Raw genomic sequence first — 12,368 nt, 5'->3', positions numbered from 1 at the left:
CATACCTTGTTATCAGCTGGACATGCTATGTCTATGATCCAGCATAGTTTGTTTTCTTTCCCAATTCAGACTATGTCCGGCTACCTATTTTCAATCTCATGGTCGCATTATTATTATTTTGTGGAAGCCGTTCTGCTTCCGTCATAGGATGGAATCAGTGTGAAGGGAAATTCTATTAAAGTGCATAGAGTTGTAAATCTTTTAGGCTAGATGTAGTGAGGCAAATGAAGATCACTTTACTTCAGTGCGGAATAACATCCCTTGAGAATGCCACAGCCAAAGTTAATGCGTTTCCCAATATAAAGGAAGCTGACCTGACCATCGAAGAGTATGCAAGTTGCTTGCCAATTTGTTCCAGTGATGGCACTAAATTCAATGGTGTCAACGAAAGGTTAAGGTTGCGACAGAAAAAATTCCCATTGGTGTGACGCCTATGAAGTTAGACATGTAGAAATGGTGTCTTCATGTAGCTTATGTTTAATTTCTCTCTCTCTCTCTCTTTTTAAAGTCACTATCATGGTTCGATCTAGTGTACAGTGCTTGTTGGCTACGTTTAAGCTGGTTCCCATGCATTTCCCTGAAGAAAAGATTACATTCTTATCAACATCGCCTATTCCTATGGAAGGTATAATTTGTAATCTTCGAAACATATGTTGGAAATAAAAGTTTTCAGTTAACATATGCGTTTTACTCCATTTACTAAATTAATATATATGTATATATATATATATATATATATATACACACACACACACACACACACACACACACATATATACACACACACACACACACACACACACACACACACACATATATATATATATATGTTATCAAGGATGGGGTATCTGAGGTTTCTTTGGCTGCACCATATACATTGGTTCATATGCTATTGTCTGAAAGAAAAACTTTCTGTCATTAAACGGATAATAAACCTGTAGTGCTTGTGACAAACTTCAAAACATCTGGCAATCAAGTACTTCGAAGTCAACATGTCTAGCTTTCTGAACGATGTGCGTAGAGAACACTCTTTCCCATAGGAGCGAAATCTGAAAAATGAAGGAGCTCCAAAGTCGTCTTGATTGTATGTACACCATGAGGGCTCAAAACATTCTCATGTCGTAAGCTTTGAGACTTTTTTTTTTACAGAGGCATTACTTTCATTTCTATCAATGCAGGCTAAGCTTTCCTGGAAGCTGCTATCGTGTTGAGCACCAGATCATATCGGATGTTATATTTTACATACTTTCGTACAATAGTACTTGACGAAGACCACTCAACAACAATGATATTATTGACAGAAGGACCTTTTGAGCTGGATGGTCTACTCGACCTGATGAAACTTCTAACTGGGTCCCCACCTGCAATGTTATGTGCTGTTTATTTTGATATGAGATCACTATGTCGCGCTCATTGTTTTAATGCACATCAGTGATGTACCCTTATCAGACCGGTAATCATGACAGGTATATTGGGTTTCGTATAGTTGTACCCCAGCGTCACTTTGAAGGTATGTGCTGTTCTCTTACTCAATTGTTGTTGGCACTACGTCGCTTACGACGTCGAGGGTTCCAGTTGATCCGATCAACGGAACAGCCTGCACGTGAAATTAACGTGCAAGTGGCTGAGCACTCCACAGACACGTGTACCCTTGTGCCTGAAACCACAAGGGATGCTTCACAAACATGTGTACCCTTGTGCCTGAAACCACAAGGGATGCTTCACAAACACGTGTACCCTTGTGCCTGAAACCACAAAGGATGCTCCAATACCTAGAAGAGATACAGTGCGGATCAGTCAACCACATAATTGTCTAAAAATCTATATTATTTCGGACTACGTCAGGAGGGGGGGGGGGCGAGCTGGAAGAATCGTCAGTACCCTGGACAAAATTCTTAGCAGCATTTCGTCTGTCTTTGCGTTCTGAGTTCAAATGCTGCCAAGGTAGAGTTTGCTTTGATAAAATAAGTGCCAATGGAGCCCTCCCTTCAAAGTAGATGTCCCCGAGCCAAAACGTAAAATGAGTATATCCAACGTTTGTTGAACACCATGACCAAATCATTGAAGTAGTTCACCCACCATATTCCCAAAATTCTTCGGGGGTCAATGAGAACAAAAACTTTATTGTAAATGACATCCAATGAAAGATCTCCAAGCTCAAGTGCTATAAAGCACATACCTTGATGAAAAAAAAAGCGTTGAACGTGTTGTCAAAAGCCGGTCCGCAGTTGACAGCCTTTTGCAAAAGCCTTTCATTCTTCCTGCACATTCTTTTCGCTTCTCAACCTTAGTCCGACGAGTTTGTAGTTTCCCAATCATCTGTCGCCTCTTGTTTAACATCAGCCCCGTCAACACTGTCATCAAAGCCAGGAGCTTCCACGTGGTTGCTTGGTCTGTTAGAAATGGCAGTCAAATCTCCTTCAGTTCCTTAAGAAAAGAACATGTTCGCCAATATAGTTTGGAGTACACTACACTTGAAAACAGTTAGATCAGACACGATTGAAATGCCTTTGAGCACATCTGATGGGTCAGGCCTGCCTGAGATTTAACAAATACTTTTGACTTATTCAATAATCCTGTTCTTGTTTGGTTTTTCGTGTCAGGTAAGTTTCCAGAAACTATCTAAACGTCCTATACAAGTTAAACTTTCCGGCTACGGGCTTGTGAACTATAATATAAACAACGAAACGAAATAATGGACATCTACAAGCTAACCTAAGAACTACCTTAATATCTGATCCAGTTCAGTGTTCCGTAACCTTCTTTCAGTACTACAATCCCCTTCTAAATATATATTCCAGCAATAATGTAGAGGCCCCTCTGAAAATTATTTCGTGTAACGTGATAGCTGTAAACTGCGATATCTCTACCCTTATGTATATGACATCTTTCCTCTTCTTTCTAATTGCATTTCCCTATAATCACTCGACTTAACTCGAAGATCCCCTGATCAAGCAGACATATTACCTCATCATTCCACTTCTATACTAGGATACTATTAGAGATGTATTACTTTAGAGTAGGAAGCAAAATATTGAGTGTTTATCTCCCTATATTAATGAAACAACAGTAGCTGAGCGCATTGACCATATAACGAACTTACAACAACAGGTACATTCAATTGAGCTTTTCTCAATTAGTTAACAAACATGTATCTAACGAAACAGTAAATAATCGCTGAATATTTAATTTTCAAATGTCATGCAGAATTGAATCAAATTTAGTCAATCTTTTCGAACGACTATCATTGTATAGACGTGGATCAAACTTGGACCCCCTCCGTTAACCGTATTAAAATAAATGGATTTTATCTATATTTCTTATTCTATGGAGGACTTTCAAAAATAAATTTCCACTAGCATCAATTTAGAAATTCTACCATCGTAATAAGTTTGCCAAGAATAATAATAAACTTTTATTTTTATTACACTTTATTATTCTGTAAGATATAAAAAAAATATTTGCTCGGAGACAAGAAAAATTGTGTTTATCTCAGTAACCTAATAAAGGTTATAGCGAGAAACAGGTCAAACTCTTCCCTGTGTAGCTTATCTTCGCTTTTTCTCTTTAAGGTTATAGACTTCGGTATAAAGTGAGTGAAGCTGTGCGTTGAGTGTACTATAAGGCTACCCACCGTGTTATATAAATACTGCAAGAAAATCCATCAAAAGAGGAAAGAGCGATCGGCTAGCAGTAAACATTGCTGCAGCAAAGAGGAAGCTGAACGTAGCTAACAGCTTAATGGTAGTAGTGAGGTTACAGTAATTATAATGAAGTCTCGTTAGTTAACACCTTCTTTCCTGAATAACCTCTTTTCATTGGATAAAATTACTAAAATGTCTGTCAATCATTTACGGCCTTAACTAAATGGAACCCTGCCATTGGATAATATTCAAGGAACCTGTAAATCACGTGCGTATCCCCCTCCTTCACTTTAATGACAATGGTCCCAAACGAAAGGGAAAAAAAAGACGAAAATACTTGGCCGAGGAACGGAACGTTGCTATGTGTTCTGCCGCTTAGAAAAATGAGTTACGTTGGAAGATATTATTATTGATTTGTTTTCTTGATAATACAGCAATCGGATTAAAATTTCCCAAATTAATTAAAGGATACATTAATTTGCTTACTGAGAATATGTATATTTATTTACTGGAGAAAATTAAATCCAAAACGGAATAACGCTTGCGCGTAACGATACTGTGTATGCTAAGAGTTGAGTAATTTGTCTACTACAAAGAGAATTGAATATGTCTGACGGCGTGTTTTAATTAAAAGTACATTTTATGGACTAATAGTGTTTTAACTTCTTCTGAAGTTATTAAAAAAAATTTCCCAAACCTATATCTCGCATAGAGTTATGCTATATATTGATACTCTTGCTGCCGGCTGCCAATCTTGGGATAGTCTGAACGAAAGGTAAGCTTTCAGCGTGTTCGAACCCAATCTAGGTCGCCATTTTGTCTAGTTTTTACCCATTCCTTATTTTTAACAACACTTTCTTCTCAACATCTCTGGCTATTATCAATCGCTTTCGAATCCACTTTAATAAATTATCGTGCAGATATTCCAAATATTTAACAATCGGTGTCCGTCCAAATCCCTAGCGTTGTCAGAATGACCTACGATGACCAAATGGTGCGATGACTCTGCACAGATTATCTGTTTTGTTGATAATGAAGGGCTGAAAATCTATTTACTTCAGTGTTTATTTCCCTCGCATTATAGCCAATTTTTCTCTTCGTTGCCTTTCTTAGTTTGGCTAGCCACTGTCATCGCTAGTTTATGTTTTTAAACTCTACATAAGACATTTTATGTGTTCTGATTGCTGTCTTCTGTTCGGTCTTTATTTAAAGAGTCCAGTCGGCGGCGGCGGCGATGGCTACTGTTGCAAATAATACACAACTCCTTCGCGCTCTCTCTCTCTCTCTCTCTTCTGCTTCTCGTCCCGTTTTTTCTGCCCCCTTTCAGAATTTCTCCACTTCCTTTATTTCATTAATATGTTATTGTTTATTCCGTTTATATATTTGTTTTGCAAGATTTTTGATGTGAAATGGCTGATAGTTTTTAGCAAGGAGGGACACACATATAAGAAAGAAGAAAGCAAAGGACCACTGATGAAGAACTCTGGCCGAAATAGGATTAATTGTAATGTAATGTAATATAAAGCTGAAGCAAATTAACACCAAATATACAGTGCGTGTGTTCTTATTGGCTAAACTGGCAATATGACCGTCACCAAATACAACAACATTATTGTTTATTATTTTTCCCCTTGTGTTGTTGGTTCTTGATGGCGATTCCATCTGCCCCAACAACCAACTGTTGCGGTAGTTGAGTTTAAAAGCTGATGGTGGTGGTGGTGGTGGTGGTGCTACTGTTGATGGTGATGCTTGTGTTTATTGCTTGACGATGATGACCGTGATCATGGCTCTCTCAGTATTATTGTTGATGTTCATGCTACTGCTGCTGATGGCGATGATAGTAACGATGTTCATATTTTTGGAGATGTTGACGTCGAGTGCTTGTGTTAATAACGATAGTATTGGTGGTAGTGTTGCTGATGGTACTATTATTTGGTCAATACTATAAGGTGACAGTGGTGAGATTTGTTGGCGGTAATATTATAGTCTTTGTAATAATGATGGTGGTTTCTGGAGCCGTTATAGCCGTCGTAAAAACACCAATTAATTGTAATTAAAATAATGGGTAATGTTTAATTAGGCTGATGGTGACTGCATTATATAGCTTTTGTAAAAAAAATATAACGGTGACTAGTTCTGTTGTTGTTTAGCTGCAGGTCAGCTTGTGGTCAAAGGATTTCCGATTGTGACCACCCTATTTTATTTCCAAACATATTTAAGGTGGTAAGATGTGATTTGAGATATTTGATTTCTATTTCTAGCTGGTTCATCGACCGTCTAGAGAGACTCCTTCGTTAAGATCTTGGTGGTACTTACTGTTGGTGATAGTATAGCTGCTACTTGTATTAATTAATGGTGTTGGTGGTAGTGTTCGTACAGTGTTCGCAACACTGGCTGTGGTGTTTTGTTGATATCTCGGCTGTAGTGCTATCTAAGTGGTGCTTATGGTGGTGATAAGCAATAGCGGTGCATGTAATTGTGATGGTCCCCGCATTTATGATGATAGTGGTGCGATGCTTTTGATATTAACTAGAGATGTTCTTACTACGGATATTTGTGTATTGACAGTGTGGTATCATAAGGGTCGTATTAATGTTGGTGTTTTGGTAATACTAACGACACTAGCTTTGATATTTATACTTTGTGATAACGATGATGGTTGTTACCTAGGCCCGGGTCAGTCGTGATTGAACTGTTATCAGGAGCAAAGACGTTCCAGCCTTGGCCCATACCATCAATGTACGGACAATCTAGGACAACGCTATCCTTTCCTTATTTCAGATAGTAAGGGTGTGATTCAATGAAGCTTTCTAGATTTGTCTGCTATTTCTAGCAGGTCGAGTGACCACATAGAGGCTCACTAACGGTTAGCATGGTTACCTTCCATGGTGATGGTTGTGTTAATATTGGTGGCTGTGATAATGATGTACTTATATTAGTGGTGAGTGCGCACTTGATGCTGATTGTAGCACTAGTGTTCAAAGTATGTTTGTGCTGTGGTACTTGCGCTAAATGAGATGTTAAAAGTGGTAGATAGCTAGTGCTAATAAATGATCGTAGTAGCACTGGTACTGCTACTAGTATTGATGACACAGAGGCGGTATGTGTATGGGGTGTCTATTGCCGGTTCTTGTGTGTGTGTGTGTGTATGTTTTTATGGTTCTTGTTTAGCTTATTAGATTGCATCTCCATTTAAATTGATATTATTTTATCGCTTTCGCTTCCGAAAAGCTGTGTGCTTCGATTCATCTATTAAATTTCTGGTAAAAAATAATTTACTTCACTCCCTTCCTGGCCTTCTTTTGATTTCACAAAAATATGCCCCCCCCCTTTTTTTTTTCTCCTTTCCTTGTCTTTCAGATATAAAGACATTGCAAGTGAGAGGTGTAAATCGTCTCCTTTAACCATGTCAAATGTTTCAACTAGCCAGCATTTCCTCCCGTAACACAAATATGTACACATACTCTACGTGCACAACACATGGTGTCTTTTGTTATATAGCACCGAATCAGCTGTCTTGTTCATATATAACTATATATATATATTTATATTTATATATATATATATATATACGCACATGCATATAATGTGTCCAGTATCTAATTACCAACAACACACTCCTGCAGCCATCGTTGTTTATATATACTAGATTTGGCGCAGGCAGTTGCGAGCTGCGCTAATGTATATACTTCACTACATTATACTAGTTCGCTACTTCACCGTTCTTAGTTCAGTTCATGCTAGTCTTGCAGTCTATTTTGTTGAATAAAATAAGATTTTAGTGTACAAGAGTAAATTAAACCTGTTAATATTCCCTATTTTGCAAAAAATTGACAGCAGAACTTTACATACATACACACACACACACACCTCTATTCTGCTATTAGACTTGTTTCATTCAGTAAACAAAAGTGTAATGAAAAAATTAACTAATGAAGTAAACTAGCAAAGTTAAATATTTCGCTTCTTCAGATTTTTATTTATTCAAACTATATATTTTTTTAAAAATCTCATTATCCATTCCCTGGTTTGTTTAATACCATCAAAGTTATTTTTCATTTTAAGTTACATTAATTATTTTCTTTTTTCAAAATGTTTTTATTACTTTCAATCAAGAAAGAAAAAAATCGCTTGCATCGTAGAATTATAATAATAAACACTGACATTATATGAACGATGTCAATTTCATATATATATATATATATATATATATATATACATACATACATACATACATATATATATATATATATGTATATATATAATATATAATGTATATATAATGTATATATATAATATATACACACGCACATACACACACACATACAGAGGATCTTATCGTTTGTTGTGGATTTCTTTGTTTTATAACATTTCTTAAATTGTTGAAAGTTCACTTCTTTTTTTTACGATACAACACCAAACCACAAGTGCTTTATTCATTTATTTTTATCTGAGCAAATAATCCTTTCTTTGTATAGGGGGGGAAAAAAATCCTTAGGGATTTCGTTTTAGTAATAATTTTTTGTTGCGGGGTTTGATTACAATCTGGTTGTAACCTAGTTCTAGCGTGGATCTCTTCCAGGTTGTCTTAAGCACGCCATCTTTTTGTTGCTCTTCCACATAAAACGTCTCTCACCCTTAACAATTTCAGCTTTTTCCTCACTTACTTCGTCTTTCACACTCGTTTTTTTATGCTTAGGTCATAAATCTATCAACTTTTGTGGCATTTGCAACAATTCTGCATTATGTATGTGGCTCTGTGTAATATATATTTGTAAATTATTATCATCGATTTTGCGAACTTGAAAAAAAAAAGAAGAAATGTATATCATATCTACTTGGTGTTTTTGTGTTTAAAAAAAAGTAAATGCTTGCAACTTGCACGTAAGCATACATTTTCGTCTCTGTTGTGTTTTGGTTCGATTAGTGTTTGACTGTTCTCTTATTGAAATCGTGTGTGTAAGATAGGTATAAAAGTGTGGCTGGTGGTGTGAGCCAGAGCAGCAGAGAAATGTTAGCAGTGCCGCCATGTTTGGGGGAATCTGAGAAGCCTGCGAAAAGTCAACGAATAAATTGAGGCAGGAAGGAAAGCAGTCGTAACTAAGTCCTCCTCCTACACTAAAGCCACCACCATCATCACCACCACAATAAGCTGCTGCCCCACTTTCCCTACCTTCATGGTTAACTATCACATTAGTTTCAGCCATTCAGTCTATCTATCTCCACACACCATCGTTGTTCAACTTGGCTATTTTACTGTCATAAAACAACACTTTGTCTCTAATCTAAATTTGCTTTCCTCTATAATTTATACAGATTCATCTTAAGAACGAGGGTTTTTTCTTCTTTTATTACACACCAACCTGCGATCTTTAATTTCGTCGTCCACAATGTTTTCTGTTTATATCCATTGTTTAGCATATCAATTTTGAAGCTGTTTATCTTCATTAAGATGGTAGAAACATTTTGTCATATCTACTTTTATGTTAGTTATTGTTCATATTTCACTTGTCTTTTCATCCAAACCTACATCACCATACTCACAAGTTTAATTCATTACCTTAAATACTGTTTGTTTGTTTTTTAAATTCGACGAATCTATAATTAATCTTATACGAAATCGTCTCGTACAAAGTAAAAACGAAAAAAAAAAATTTATCATTATCTGTATTTTCCATTATTTCTGTTTCTTATTGAAAAAAAATAGTCTTGTCTGTCTCAAGTATTTATCTGTAAAATATCATGTTATAAAGTTTACCTGATGTGTATTTGTGTGTGTGTTTGTGTGTTTATTCTTGGTTAAATATAAAGCTGTGAACAAGTTGTAAAAATTTGTTCCTTTGGATAGATATATAGAGTTGCGATTGTGATATAGTTGATAACTAACTGGAACAAGTACACAAGTACCATGCCTGAAAAAAAAAAATCCTTCTGCTGCCTAGTTCTATTAATACCAAAAGTAGAACACTTAAAAGTCTTTCATCAACAAATTAGAAATGATAATTAAATGTTATAAAGCTTAGTGTCTTGTTTACTTTATATTACTAATACTAATTATTTCATAAGCAGCACCCCATTTTCTCCAGCCTCTTGATAATATAATTTATTAAGTCTTTCTCACCAAGCTGAGTATTTTGGTCTTTCAAATATTTAATATGATATATAATTTGAGATAATTTGCAAGAACACAAGAAAGTTTCATCACTGTAGATTAAGGCAACTGAAAATTTTATTGTATTTGAATCTAAATAAAGGCAATGTATTTTATAGTTAGAAAAAAAAATCTCTTGGGTTGAAATTAGTGTAATTGTCTAAATAAGATCATAGAATCTACGAAATGCTTGCAAATGGAATGTAGAATGGTTATAATTGACCCCATTCTTAAGGGGGTTGCAAGTTGGACGAATGATCTTTAGATATCTTGGTTAATATAAATTAAAAGTTTACTATTGTTGTTTACAAGTGTAAGACATTGTAGATACCAGTTTTTTAGGTTTTTTCTTTTCCTTAAGTAAAATATTATTAAATTTATACCTCCCCATGTTCTCAGAAGATATTTTTAAGTCTGGCTTAAAATGAGTTTGATATTCCTTAAAATCTGTTCATTTTAAAATACTTAATTTATTTTAATCATGAAAAATCGATTAAATTATATGTATATAAAAAAAGCCTGAAGTGTGTGTGTGTGTGTGTGTATAGATATGTATACACATACACTGATAACTAAGAATATGTATGTGCATAAAGTATTGTTTACTATATGTGTGTATAAATGTGTGTGTGGTACCCCATCTGTATACATGATACCTTGCTGGTATACATTTATATGCTTAAATATTATAAAAAATAAAACTGATTACATACAATGATGACTGTTAATCTTCATAGAAAATTATCTCAACAGAAATCTGTATTAAGTTTTGACTGTTTGGTAATTGAATCCAATTCACTCATTCCTTTTCATTTCTTCTTTTTATTAGGATTTCTGAATGAGTACCAAAGAGATGGAAGGGCAAGGAGCATCTCATTCCAGGTAGTCATTTATTCATTATACTGTATTAGAATTCTACCATTATTTTTTGCCAAATGTTTCAGAAAAACTTTTTTGAACATAGTTCATTTGAAAAATCTATAAAAAAAAAAATGACATCAAAACAGTCAATGCACAGTGTTAATAATATGATAAATACTTCTGTAACACTGTTTATATATTATTGATACTGTGTTTTGATGATATTTTTATAGATTATATTATTGGTCTGTAGCAGGTGAAAATCAGAAAAATAGGTTTTTCCAAAAAGTTTCCTTTGAATTGAATGGGTTAAATAATTTGGAGTTTTTAAAATTAAATTTTATATTAAAAAAAATTTGTTTTAATTATACCCCTTCCCTTTTTATTTTTTTACTAATAAGGGTAAATATTTATCCCTTGTAGTAGTGTGGTAAACAGTTGTTTTGTTTTGATATTAAGGGTATCAGTAACGTTCAGCCCTATTGATTTCAGAGCATTGCATGTTGAATTGTGATGTTCATTCTGTTTTGCAAGAACATTATTAGTGAAATAGCTGTAACTGGGAGCTGAATATGAATTAAATAATTCCACTTGAATAGTTGTGCTGATATTTGGAGACAATATTGGCATTTACATAGTAAATTACTGACTGATAATTGCTTCAGTGAATGAATAAGGAATGAATTAGCCACTCTGATTTAAGAAATAGGAATTTTTTTTTTTTGTGTGTGTGTGATTTCTTTTTCATTAAACAGGTACCTTCAAAATATAGTAGATGTGTTTTTGATAAGGAGGGGGGAAACTATAAGAATGGATTTATAAATAACACATGCATAGTGTGTGCCTGTCTAGAAAATTCCAGAAGATTGAAATTAAGCTAAACATTTTCACCCACTCCTCTCTTGTTAATCCTCTGTATGTGCAGTACCATCATAGCATAGGCATTGCTCTCTGTTCTTGGTTCTCAGTGCTTTTAATTGCAGCATTAACTTCTGAATCCTACACCTCCACTATCACTTTATCGGTATTAGGTAGGAAAACATGATGTCAGTTATTAAATTCACAAAGTTAATTTATAATAGAATCTCTTTATATTTCATTATTACTATTTTTTTTTTCTTTAAATTTAAATATTTCATTTAAGATTTCTGTTTATTAGTATCCTATGATATGGATGAAGTATATTTCTAACATGTTTCTGAAGTGTTTATATTTAATGAAGGGCTAAAGACGGTGGCTACTAGATTTTATAGGAAATTTCAAATGAGAATATAGGTTACATTGTATAAATTAAGGATGCTTTGCATTTTTTCTGTCTAAGCTGTTTTCTTGGGCATGTTAAATTGTTCATATCTGATCCTCATCATATGTCTTACTCAACCTTGAGGTCAGCTTATCTATATTTTGAAACTATACTTAGATAAATATTTTTGCTTTATATTTTTTCTTCATTGATATGCTATAGTTAAAATACATAACTTTCATCTTTTTATGTTTTGTTAAAATACTGCCATACATTTTAAGTGGAAACTAATGTTCTCAAAATCATTGCAGACTGTATACAACAGCTGTTTTGTGCTAATAGGATAAAGGTTAATAATTCATTATTATTAAAACATGTTAAAGATCTTTACTCTCAACTCTTATTCTCTTAATATTTGTTCAATGTTTTAGATTTGTTTTTCATTTTTTGTTAATGCTGATGATAAAAT

General features: G+C 34.4%; 1 protein-coding gene across 23 annotated transcripts in view; it reads left to right on the top strand.

The window, feature by feature from the left end:
* The first annotated feature begins 4,227 nt into the window (after positions 1-4,227).
* Positions 4,228-12,368, top strand: part of LOC106868645 (transcription factor 12) — a 145,414-nt gene continuing 137,273 nt past the window's right edge. For 16 of the 23 annotated variants that reach the window (XM_089365770.1, XM_089365781.1, XM_089365771.1 and 13 more), the window contains exons 1-2: positions 4,228-4,419; positions 10,625-10,677. In XM_089365770.1, the coding sequence (XP_089221896.1) occupies positions 10,634-10,677 (44 nt within the window). In that variant the 5' untranslated portion in view covers positions 4,228-4,419; positions 10,625-10,633. Of the gene's footprint in view, positions 4,420-8,680; positions 9,100-10,624; positions 10,678-12,368 lie in introns of those variants that run through there. The other 7 variants (XM_014914009.3, XM_089365767.1, XM_089365773.1 and 4 more) reach the window with 7 other exon arrangements.

Source organism: Octopus bimaculoides, chromosome 18 (genome assembly GCF_046866305.1).
Source record: "Octopus bimaculoides isolate indiv1 chromosome 18, ASM4686630v1, whole genome shotgun sequence".
NCBI classification, from domain to species: domain Eukaryota; kingdom Metazoa; phylum Mollusca; class Cephalopoda; order Octopoda; family Octopodidae; genus Octopus; species Octopus bimaculoides.
The sequence above is the reverse complement of the archived record's forward strand: the minus strand, read 5'-3'. Positions and strand labels throughout refer to the sequence as shown.